Source organism: Poecilia mexicana, unplaced genomic scaffold (assembly GCF_051168715.1).
Source record: "Poecilia mexicana isolate PSO_F unplaced genomic scaffold, ASM5116871v1 scaffold_22, whole genome shotgun sequence".
NCBI classification, from domain to species: Eukaryota; Metazoa; Chordata; class Actinopteri; order Cyprinodontiformes; family Poeciliidae; genus Poecilia; species Poecilia mexicana.
The window spans coordinates 22,902,581-22,915,031 of NW_028263391.1; the positions used below are offsets into that span (position 1 = coordinate 22,902,581).

Sequence of the window (12,451 nt, forward strand, 5' to 3'; positions counted from 1 at the left end):
TCATAATAAATACACATTTTTCCAAACACTTTTTCACAATTTCTTGAATCTTTGTGGCTCTGAACTGTTTTCCAAAAAATGTAGTTAATCGTGGTTTAGTCATGATTCAACAAAAATGATAAATCCTTTTTCTTTCAGGTTGATTCAAATAGTGATGTTTTAGCAAATTAAGTTATTTGAAAACTTAATTTTATATTTCCAAAGCTTATACTTGTACGTTAAAACAAAAAGGGTTGTTTTATATTTTTGCTGGTTTTTTTATTATATAGATCCTTAATTTCTGTACAAAGACTTAATAACCAAAATAATACGACATATTATGCAAAATTTATATTTTGCATGTTTTTGTACTTCCTTTTAGGTCTTTACATCTTCCAAATACACCCCAAGCAGTTTCTTGGCAATAAGTTAATGTTTTTTAGCATCTCAAAAATGACCTGATTCAAAAACCTCTCACCTAGCAACCCCAGCGAAGCCTGTCCGTTACCTAGCAACCCCAGCGAAGCCTGTCCGTTACCTAGCAACCCCAGCGAAGCCCGTCCGTTACCTAGCAACCCAAGCGGAGCTCCAGCACGTTCAGTCAGCTGGTTTTACTAGATTTAAAGTGACAGGCAGCCCTAAAACAGTTCAAAACAGGCAGAATTGTCCAGACTAAAATCTCATTATCTGAGAATGATTTTTGTGCAAAAATCTGTAATGGATGTGTTTTTCTAGCCTGTTCAGGAGAGCATAATAGGTCGCCTTCAAACATTTGTCTTACTCACTGAATTTAATTGATGTGGGATTTCAAAACAAAAACAGAGGTTTGAATTTTCTTTTGTGTTGACATTCCTTTCACACCTTCACCAGGCAGAAACCAACTTCTGTGGTTTGGAGCCAAGAAACTCATTTCTAAAACCTGGATTTCCTGTCTGTCAACATCTCACCTGAACTTACAGCAGTAGCCCCACCTATGGTTTGCTGCTTAGTTTTATTAAACCAAAAGTTTACAAAAAATAAATAAATTCTGAGTAAAATTTCAAATTAGATGCGACAAGAGTGAATAATATATTCATCTATAATGGCTGAAGAGGCATTAAATAGACAGGCGTGATTCTGGAGATATTTACAGGGCCTTGCAAAAGTTTCCATGAATTTTTTCACATTTTGTCAACAACAAACTTCAGGAAGTTTTTGAAGGAAGTGCAAATTTGTGAAGTGGAAGGAAAATGATGCATTTAAATATTTCAGTTAATAAAAACATTACACGTGTGGCATTATCAGATTTATAATTTCTTTTCACTTATTCTTTATTTTTGCAATAAAAGAAAAAATGTGGAAGTGTTCAGAGATCATTAATGGAAAACTTGACATGAAACTCGCCTCCGTCAGAGGAAAGTTTTGTTGTCTTCTCTGTGTCAAATTATTCAGTTTAATTCATCTCCGTCTGGTTTCATTACCCTAAAGTTGCGTCTGTAATTCATTTATTTTCATTTATAACATGAAACAGCTTAATAATTTTGTCTGTTTAATGATATCTGACAATTACATTTTATTGCAACTCAAAAACTGGAGTTGAGGATTTAAAAAATGAGATTTTTATTATTTTGTGCTCCTCTTCTTTCTAGTCGTCCTTTATTCTTAAAGCACAGCTGATGTTGAGTGTTGTTATGAAGCTCAGATCCAACCAGATGGTCGGTTCTCTTGGTGTTTGCTTGATTAAATGCACTGGACTGGCTGTTGGTGTTTTCTGAAATGTCAGCAGGTTTTCAGGTTATCATTCAATCTGTAGCTCAGATTATTCAACCCATTGCTCAGAAAAGTGGGGCAGATGTAAGGAAGAGTTTACATTTCGAGAGAAAGCGTTTGATAAGAGCAGGAATAATTGGGCTCTGCTTAATGGATGGTTCCTGCTTGTTTTCTTCTCTTGTATATTGTGATGCTGTAACGGCCACAAAGCAAGTCAAATTGCCTTTCACGTGTTACAAAGCTGGATTTATTATTTGTTGTACACATAAATTCGGTGAATAACCTACTTCTTTCATTCTTTTTGTTTGTTTTGTTCAATTTGTAGAGCAGAAATTTCACCCAGACGGAATTGAAGTCGTAATGACCCCGTCTGTCATTATCTGCAGTTGTGAGGATAAAAAGCCTTTGTGAAATTGGATGGATGCTTTCCCATTAGCTGGAAACGAGGACAAGCAAAACGAAAAAAGAATTCAACATCTTTTATTTTTTTATCAAGAATAAAACCTGTCAGTGGGTCTGCTTTGTGGCAATAGCGGTAACGATTGTGTCAAACCTGTTCTGCGTGGACATGCTGCTGCTGTTGGGCTGATTTATTTCCTCTCTTTACAGGAAGTATCGCTAAATTATAGTTTTTTTCTCCCTGCATCCTGCTAGGTTCTGGAAAAGTTCATGTCCCGTTTGGTTCAGAGCCGAGTGATGGGCCACAAGGACCTGCGGACGCTCAGCAAGTACCAGCTCATTCTCGCCAGGGATCAGTTCCGCAAGAACCCGCCGCCGCACATCAAGGCATGCACTCTTTTGGAAACCTCTGTTTTCAAGTTCTGTTAACTTATAACTGGTCATCTGCATCATCCGTATGATTCTCACTGCTCAAAAGAAACAGAAAAGAAAAGTGTTCCTGTATTTTCCACATTTTGTCACCTTACAGACCAGAAAATAATGTGTGGTTTTCAAATACTGCACTGCAAAAACACTAATTCCTAACAAGTATATTTTTTTTAAATGTTGCCTTTTACATGAGGTTCTTCACTAGATTTGTCAAACTGTTGGATTCCACAGAATATATTTTTGATATGTTTTTGCTAATGCATTTGATGATAATATGACGTATTATTATCCTCCAGCTGGTCTGGGTTTTTCCTGGCTGATTCATGGCGTGTTGCTCCTTCAGGGTTCTCACCAGGGAGTGCTGGAGGGCGACTTTGCCCTTTGCATCAGCCTGTACCACGGCTACGAGCTGCTGACCCAGATGGGCCTCCGGTCGCTTTTCTTCTACATCCAGGGAATCATGGACGGATCCAGAGGTCTGTTCCTTTTTCTTATGTCATGCTAGGAGCATTTTTCCACACTTCAGCTTGATTTTGTTGGTTTGTGTGTAACGTGAGTCTGTGTTCTGCTTTGTTTTGCTCAGAAATGTCCAGAGCTAAGAATGAATTACAGAAGACTCCGACGTTTATGGTTCTGTACCAGGAGATGGAGACGATGTTCCTGACGCCACCAGACGGTACATGGGTCACTCATTACACTCAAACTCAGGTTAAACTTTTTAAGCATGGCACTTTCATAACAAACTTTCGTTCAAACTGTTCAGTTTTTGGTTTTGGTAAAATAATTTAAGCTCATTTTTAAGTAACTGCAATCATAGCCTCACAAACGCAAATAAAGAAATGCTTTGGCTAAAATGATAAAGAACCAACTTGTGTTTTTTAAAATATATACATAATAACAAATGCTGTTTTTTTAATGGAATCACATTGAATAGACACCACAGAATAATACTAAATGCAACATTAATATTTTTTAGATCAATTTTTATGTCATTAGTTTGGAAACATTGTGCATTTTCCAGAAATTATTGCTGAGTTGTGCTACACAAATAAACTTGCCTAAGACATTTGCTGTTCTTTCCTCCATTCTGGAAGAAAAATAAATAATACCTGGTTTCTATTTTTGACCAGTTTTTCATCTCTTACGACTTCTTCCAGGTCCATTCATTTACAGCCATCCCAAACTGGAAAAACTGGAGGAGGTGGTGTTGCAGCACTTTAACGCGTGGGCTCAGAGCTCAGCAGAGACAAATGGTAACCTCCTTTATATAGCACTACGAAGCCCTGACTCATAAACTGAATGATTCTTCGAGCTTAGACATGTTTATTCCACTACCATGTAGGGCTGTAGTGATACAATAATCTCACGATACAATACATGATATTCTGTTCAAGATACAATATATATTGCGATATTCGGCAAACGATACAATTCAATACACTTTTGCGATTTTCTGAAAGGTTTTAGAGGGACAGAGTGACTTTGGTGACTGTTATAGAGTTGGATTGAATTAATTTAACTGAAAACTGATTAAAAGCACCAACTACACAATACCTGGCTCTGGTTGGACATGGACACAGACTTAAAGTCGACAGCTGGACAAAATGAATCAAAGAAGTGGTGAGAAAACACGTTTCTTTTAATTAAAACAGTACAAACTGTAGCTTACATGCATTTGTAAAGTAAATAAAGTGCACCAAGTACCTGCTCTGAATAGTTTGATACCTTTTTAACCTCAACACTTAACATCTGAAGAAATCACTCTAAGCCTGATGACCTGATCACTCTCCCGGTGAAGCAAGCAGTGAGTGAGCAAGGTGACAGTTGGATGTTACGATACTTGCGGATGAATATCGATTTTTTTTTCTAGCAAAGAAAATATCGATATATATCACAAAATCAATATTATTACACAGCCCTACTACCATGCACATTAAATGCTGAATAAATCTGAAGAAGTTCAGGTTTATTCAGCATTTTCTGTCCCATTTTCTTGTTTCTGATGCAGACGGAGTAAGCACACGTGTGATGATCTTCTCCTCTTTTCGGGAAAGCGTCCAGGAGATTGCTAGCATGCTAAACCGACATGCTCCACTGATAAGGGTCATGACCTTTATGGGCCAAGCCTCTGCTGGGAAGGGCGTCAAAGGCTTCACCCAAAAGGAGCAACTGGAGGTCAAACCTGGTTTTCTCTGTACAGCATTAGGAGACAAAGTGTCGACAGTAATGTTTTATCGCCAATTATTTTATCAGTCTTTGTGCAGAAGATTTATAGTCAAAATTATACATGGATGCCACAAAAACTGGATTAAATGCTGGTATAACCTTTCCTGTTTTATCGACAGTTTTCACTTCATGCAGTTGTTTATTTTTAAGCAGTTTTGAGGCGAAACCTTAAGCTGCTCCTTCGCATGTTACTCATCAGGGTTGTTTCTAGATAACCAAAGAGTGAGTGAGTTAGTTGAACTTACTTATTTACCTGGTTGTAAGAAATTGAGCGGGTGGAATTGAGTTTAGTGAATATTCTATATTGAATTTTCTATCAGCTTTATCATCCATTGATATTGATCATGTCTGTGTTGCGATATATATTGTTATTGATTTATTGCCTATCCCTAAGAGACAGGACATTAAATCCCTGGTGAATTATGTTACAGGTGGTCCACAGGTTCCGGCAGGGGGGCTTTAACACTCTGGTTTCTACCTGTGTGGGGGAAGAAGGGCTGGACATCGGTGAGGTGGACCTCATCGTGTGCTTCGACGCTCAGAAGAGTCCCATCCGCCTGGTGCAGCGAATGGGGCGTACCGGCCGTAAACGACAGGGACGAATCGTCGTCATCCTGACAGAGGGGCGGGAGGAGAGGGTGGGCCTCCGTCTGTGATCGGCACCTTTACTGACCTGAGGGAGGTTAACCTCCCAACTCTATTAAGATCTAACAAAATTGGTGTCCGATGTTTGTGTTACGTTTGTGCAGCAAATTCTTTTGTTTGTCCTGCTTTTGTTTTGAAGAAATTAATGAAAGTTTAAAAATCCAAAGGACAGCCATCACCCCACTTTACCTGAGTCAAACAAAATTGGTGCAAAACGTTTGTGCAGCAATATTTCTGTTTGTGCCGCTATCATTTTGAAGCTATTCATATCATTTTCAGAGGTCATGAAAGGTCATAAGTTGGGGGAGCTGGTTGACCTTCTGACGATACTTTCAGTACTTTCAGTAATATTTTCAAAACAAAAGCAGCACCAACAAAATATTTTGCTGCACAAACATAGCACAAAAGTTGAGGAGTTGATTCAGACCAATTTTTTTATTTTATTTTGCAAATTTGGGGTAGCTGGTTGACCTTTGAACTTATATAAATATCTTCAAAACAAAAGCAGCACTAACAAAAATCTTTGCTCCACAAACACCATATTTGTCTGATTTGAAGGAGGTGGGTTGGCCGGTTGACCTCCGATGACGCCTGGAAACATTTATTGATATCTTCAGAACAAAAGCAACACAAACAAAAAACATTTCTGCAAAAACATCGGACACCAATTTTGTTAAATTTGAAAAATGTTGGGAGGCCAACTTCATTTAGGTTTGCAAGTTGACAGTTTTTGTTTTCCACAGACCTACAATCAGAGTCAAAGCAACAAGCGCAGCGTGTACAAGTCCATCACCGGCAACAGAAACGGGTTCCGCATGTATCCCAGCAGCCCCCGCATGCTGCCTGAGGGCGTGAACCCCCAGCTGCATAAAATGCACATCACCTCAGGCCAGTTTGACCACAAAGAGAGCAGCAGGAGGTCCATCAGAGGTCGAAGGTCCCACGCTGAGGGACGGGCTTCACTCATCCACCCTCAAAACCTGAGTGAGTGTCTCAATGGCAGGAAACTCCACCCTGAACGTCTCAGACGCTCGTTTGAATGTGACTTCCTGGAATTTGTATGTGTGCAGTTCGACAGGAGAGTTCTACTTCAGACGGCTTTCTGAGCAGAACAGAATATTCTCTGTGGTCGTCCACCATGAGGCTGGAAGAACATGAGGCTCATCCAACTCTGAAGCCGTCCCACTTCATGTCCATTCCCAGTGAATCAACACCTCAGGTTTCATTCTTTTCCTCTAGTCTTCCAGCATCTCATCTAGGGATGCACCGATCCACTTTTTTCACTTCCAATACCGATACGGATATCTGAGGTTTAGTACTGATCCGATACTAAACCTGATGATGCAACAGACATAAAAGTACTGAATTACACATTTATTTGATAACTACACCAGTACAGCTCACTTAAACACACCAATATCTTTACAAGCTTGGTCAGACATATAAAACCAACTTTAATTGGTTCAGTCAGTGTAATTGGGAGTATTAGTCAATGTAGAATAAATAATAAAGAAACTGAAACAGACAAAACCAGTAGCTTAAACACCTTGGTGAAACGTGGAACATAAACTGCAACAAACCTTCTTTCAAATGGTTCAGAAACTGCAATTAGGAATTTAAAATATATAAAGCTTGATGTTGCTCAGAGCACAAAGCATAGAATTAGACTGAATAGATCTGCCTTTATGGATCAGCCACATCGTCACCGATACCGATAAAGAATTTTTGTCAGTATCGGCACTGGAAGAGATAAGAGGACCGGTGCATCTCTGAACTCGGTGCTAATTTTACAGATAGCATTTCTTTCTGAATGTGTCCAAAAAATTTGAAAATTGAGATAAAAAACCTGAATATAATTCCTGTTTTTGTGAAAAAGGAGGAGAGTTCCAGGGACAAACCATCATGCAGAGAGCTGTCTTTGTGGGAATGGAGACACTGGCAGCACAAACCGCTTCCTTTCCATGCCGTTGATCATTCCCTCCGCTGCCGCCACTTCACTGCGGTGATGCAGCTCATAGACGGCATGAGAGACGAGAGTGAGGTGAGTAAGCACCAGTTTGAAGATGTATGAAAAAACTAAAATAATATAAAGTCTGACCTAAATAAGCACATTCATTCAGTGGAAAACATCCCAAAAAATGGCTGACAGGAAGCGCGTGTGGAGGTTCGCGTGGCGGGGGAGGGGCAACAAGCTGGGCCTGCTGGGTCGGGCGAGGAACCCATTATAACTGCCTGCAGTTATTATTTGGTTGCATTTTTTATGCATTTCTAGTTTTTAAAAAAGACGCTTAAATGGTTAAATGAAAAATTTGCAGAATTTTTTCTGTCTGATTAATCATGAGAATAATAATCCATCCATCCATCCATCCTTACTGACTTACTGACTGACTGACTGACTTACTTAGTGGGTCAGGAGGTGCTGGTTCCTCTCCAGCTGACGTTCCGGGCGAGAGGCGGGGTCACCTGGACAGGTCGCCAGACTGTCGCAGGGCAACACAGAGACAGACAACTCAGAATAATCAGTTTACTAAAATAATCATTAGCTGCAGTTGTAATAGTTTCTCAGATGGTGGCTTTGTTTACAGTCTAGTAGTAAAACAATTGCATCTCAGAAGATTTCACTCTGCGTCTCATGGGAGAGTCACATTTTGAAATTAAGAAATCCAAGACAATGGCCGTCTGTAGCGTTAGCATTTAGCTTGGGGGGATTTAAGAGGACGAACTGTGTGAATGCAACCAAACGACATTCTTCAATACAACAATGGTTGGTGTGAAAGTTTAGCCTCCAAAAAGAGCTCAGAATGAAATAAACTATGACAACTTGCTCTCTTTTCAAATTAAAAGCACTTCCTGTTTGATTCAGTAAAAAAGATGACATTAACAGCCGTTTACCTTTTTCTATTAATCTTATTTGAACATAAATATGTATTTATATTTTTTAAATGAGTAATTTTCAAAAGAAATGAGGGAAAGTGATAAATCATATTAAAAACACAAAATTAATGATATATTGAACGGTAAGGGGAACATAAAATACTGTCCTGCTAACAAAAATAGCATACTCCAACCCAAAGAATGCGCAACTGAGTAAAATATATATTTTTAAATGGACATATATAAGTATCATCTTTAAAAAGTAATGCATCTCTTACACCACTTTTCCCTTTTTAAAAACAATTTTGAAGATTTATAACGTATTTAACAACTTATTTATCAAGTGCAGCAGGTTTTTCATGGAATTGAGTGTTAAAGCTTTACAGTTTTTTACACATTTCACTCAATTTGGTGCAGTTTAATTATCATGAATTGAATTTTGTTTCTATCTACAGTCCTGTAATTCAGAGTGTACATAGATCAGGTGCCTGGTGATGGGAAAATGGTTTCATAAATGGTGCCAAGCATCTTGCGTAAATCCTGCTTGGTTTCATAATGGAGAGACAGTAGTGAGCATTTAGCCAAAGGAAACCCAAATGTTATAAACTCACATGGATGAGAGGAGTCAGCTGCTTTGCTGATGAACATACAACTGTGGTTTGTTTGGAGTTGCTAAATGTGGTGTTGTGACGTTAAAGCCAAATTCCTTGAATGATAAACGAGCTTCATTGTGGATTTGGTTCAAAAAAACAGAAAAAAAAGAAGTCTGTTTCCGGTCTGTAGCGTCATATCTCCATTCAGTTACATCCAAAAATAAATTTAAAAAACCCCTGAGCCGTCATTTTATAAAGGGGAGGCACTAAAAATACAACAGCTGCTTTCTTCGAAATCTATTTTAACCTTTCTGTGAACTCAAATCTAATTTCAGAATCACATTTTTCCCGTTTTTTGTTTCCCCATGGCAGAGGCATATGATTAGTGACGGCTTATCTGCAGAATTACGCAAAAGTAATTAAGCCAACCTTCTATAACTTGATGATGGAACTGAAAAAATGAGGTGGAAAAAATACTTTTGTATTTGATGGTTTTTCAGATGTTATTGGTCATTTTGAAGGCAGAGCCGTGCAAAAGTTTCATGCTGCTTGAACTTTATCACATTTGTAACCTAAACACAAATTACAAACCATTTTATTTTAGGTTAATCAGGAAGAATGAATGCGGTTAACACTGTCACTGACTTTACCGCTGACTTTTCAGGTAAAGAGTCCGTACCGGACAAAATCGGAACCGGCTTTTTAAAGATCGGTGATCGGCACCAATACTGGTGCAACTTTTGTTCAAACGTTCTGGGCAAAATGAAAACTCTCAAAGGGCCGGATTTCTTTTTGATTTTTTCTCTTTTTAAAACAATGCAAAATAATTTTATTGTAAATGCTTTTCTTTTATCTGCTCAGGACAAAATAAAATATTTTAATGATACAAACTAGAGAAAAATATATTATTCTTTTAAAAAAGAGTCCCAAATATTGGGTCAAATATTTTCTACTCTTTTTATTTTTATTTATTTTTTTACTTTTAAGTACTTCTGCTACTTCTATTACTAACCAAACTCACCAAAGTACAAACACTGGAGAACTTTTTTTATTATACAAGCTAGAGAAAAAATATTTCTAAAAATATTTCCCTTCATAAAAGAAGTTTTATAACGTTTTGGGTTGAATATTTTCTACTTTTCTTATGCTGACATTTCTGATATTTCTTCAAGCCACTGCACATCATCCATGATATAAACCTTGAAAGCATGTGGAACAGAAATGAGTAATCAGGCCAATTTGTTTTGATGTAATTTAAAACCCAGTAAGTGTTGCATGTACCTGGAGGGCTCCCATTACCGATCATCACATAACTGGTTTTGTTTGGAAAACCAGATAGTTCGTGGCTCTGCCTCACCATCTGCTCATGTCTCAGATGAGACCCTGAATTTGTCCAAATCCCTGTATGTGGGTCAGAGATTATAGTTAGGTGGTTTCTTGTTACCTCTTTATTTTATTGAATAATAAAAGACAAACAATCACCTGTATGGATCCAAGAGGAATAATACAGAAAAAACAGAAGGATAAAAAGCTTCACGTAATCATATAACTTGCAAACTGTGCAACCTGTAGTAAATCTTAAAACTACAGTAAAAATTAAGGCCTAAATTTATATTTTATAAATTTGTGGATTTTGTTGAATCTAAATATTTCCTGTTATTTGATTTGTTTGGTGCAGAACTAAAGAAATTACCTTTTTTATTTCAAGTAAGCAACAGTAAAGATAATTTAAATGATTAATACTTGAGTAATTTTACTCAAATAAGAGTAGAACTACTTCAACATACTTTTACTCAAGTAAAAGTACAAAGTATTTGGTAAAAAGTCTCCTCAAGTACAGAGAAACTGATCAATTATCAATCATTTCATATTTAATTTAGGTATTTTAAGGACTAAAATGATGATAATTCATGTAGGCAACAAAAATAACAAATAAATAAAAAGATCAAATAAAATGCTCAAGTTATAAATCATTTAATATATGAAAATTACATAATCAGACGGATCAAAGCATAAAATTACTAATTTAAGGACCAAAATGACAATAATTCATACAGGCAACAAAAAAGACTAAAATTTTTCCAAATTGTTTTTTTTTTTTCAATAAAAATTTATGAAACTTTAACAAAAACTGCAGCTGTGTGTCTGTCTGGTGAATTTTTAGTTAAAACATGTTTGTTTTTCATTCAGTGGGAAGAAAATCTATAAATGTTTCTCAAGTAAGAGAAGAAATACTTCATAATAAAACGAGAAACACTGAAATGAGTCAAGCTCCCAAATGTTAAATTAGAGTTGTATGAAGTCGTATTTTTCTTCTCATTGTTGCTCATAATTAATCATAATTTTCCAGTTAATTTCAAACCTTAACCTTTGAGTAGACCCCACTGCTTTCGCCCTTTATCTTTGCTACTGTTGTTGCTTAAAAAGGGAACTGAGCCAAATTAGGAATAACTGGAAAACACTTTTCCAATCACAGGAAGAGTAAATGTTCCTAAATTATCTTGAGAGAAAAGCACCTCATTAATACCAATTAAAGTCCTTCTGATTATGGTTGTTCAGAAAGTACTTGACTTTTCATTTGAATATTAAAATCCTCATCAAGGCATGAAAATCTCTATTTTTCAGTCTAATCTAAACTGTCTGTGTCACCGACCTGTTGCTCTTTAATCCGGTAAAATATACAGGAAACAAAAGATATATATTCTTTTTATTATGTAACTATTCTTGTGAAATCAATAAAAACTGATTGCAGTTTCTGGGTCAGCAGCTGATCTGCTTCTCACAAAAGAAACAACAAATATTGTTTTGAACAAAAGTTGAAATTTAATTGACTTTTTCCATTAAAGGGGCATTTATTTATATTGTATTTATGAAATACAATATAAACTGGAAGACATTTTAAATATCCAAATTAAATAAACAAACCAACAAATAAAAGGAACCATGAAGTCTTTGTAAATACATTTGTTCTTCAAAAAAGAGCTAGATGAGACCAAAACACCAAACTGAAGATTTTAGTCCTCCAGTTTTTGTTAGAAAGAAAAACACAATAAATCAGACAAATGGAAATTATTAAACTTGTTTCAATTTATCATGAAATGAATTGATTTATTGATTTTTTTTTTTACTTACTGGACACTCCAATATTACCAACTTAGCGACTTTCTTGCTATATTTAGCAATACTTAAAAAAAATGTATATCATCCAAAATCTGCAGGTCAGGCTTTTTAAGGATCGGCCAGAAAACGGCACCCATTGAATCCCTAATGAAAAATAATCAGTTATTGAATAAACCTCAAACTTTTAAACATAATTTTCGCTGTTTTTTGTCTCCGAATCCAGACAGAAGCTTGTGAACACAATGTGAGTCGTGACGTGGGGTGTGGGCGTTTCCTGTCCTCATGTTCAAATTTACAAACCCTCAAGCAAACATAAAAATGGCCGAACGCCATTGGTCCAGCGTACGCACCTTAAAAAGTCACAACACCTTTACTACATCACCTGCTTCAGCTGATTTCTGTAGGAAAAAGGTACATTTTCTTTTGGTTTGATTCTT

The 12,451-nt window shown here is 36.7% G+C and overlaps 1 protein-coding gene across 3 annotated transcripts in view; it reads left to right on the top strand.

Moving 5' to 3' along the window:
* fancm (FA complementation group M) overlaps positions 1-12,451 on the top strand; it is a 47,217-nt gene that overhangs the window by 20,470 nt on the left and 14,296 nt on the right. For all 3 annotated transcript variants that reach the window (XM_014983435.2, XM_088002710.1, XM_014983436.2), the window contains exons 5-13: positions 2,383-2,514; positions 2,900-3,032; positions 3,140-3,232; positions 3,714-3,809; positions 4,565-4,731; positions 5,214-5,420; positions 6,171-6,411; positions 6,498-6,646; positions 7,304-7,468. In XM_014983435.2, the coding sequence (XP_014838921.2) occupies positions 2,383-2,514; positions 2,900-3,032; positions 3,140-3,232; positions 3,714-3,809; positions 4,565-4,731; positions 5,214-5,420; positions 6,171-6,411; positions 6,498-6,646; positions 7,304-7,468 (1,383 nt within the window). The remainder of the gene's footprint in view (positions 1-2,382; positions 2,515-2,899; positions 3,033-3,139; positions 3,233-3,713; positions 3,810-4,564; positions 4,732-5,213; positions 5,421-6,170; positions 6,412-6,497; positions 6,647-7,303; positions 7,469-12,451) is intronic.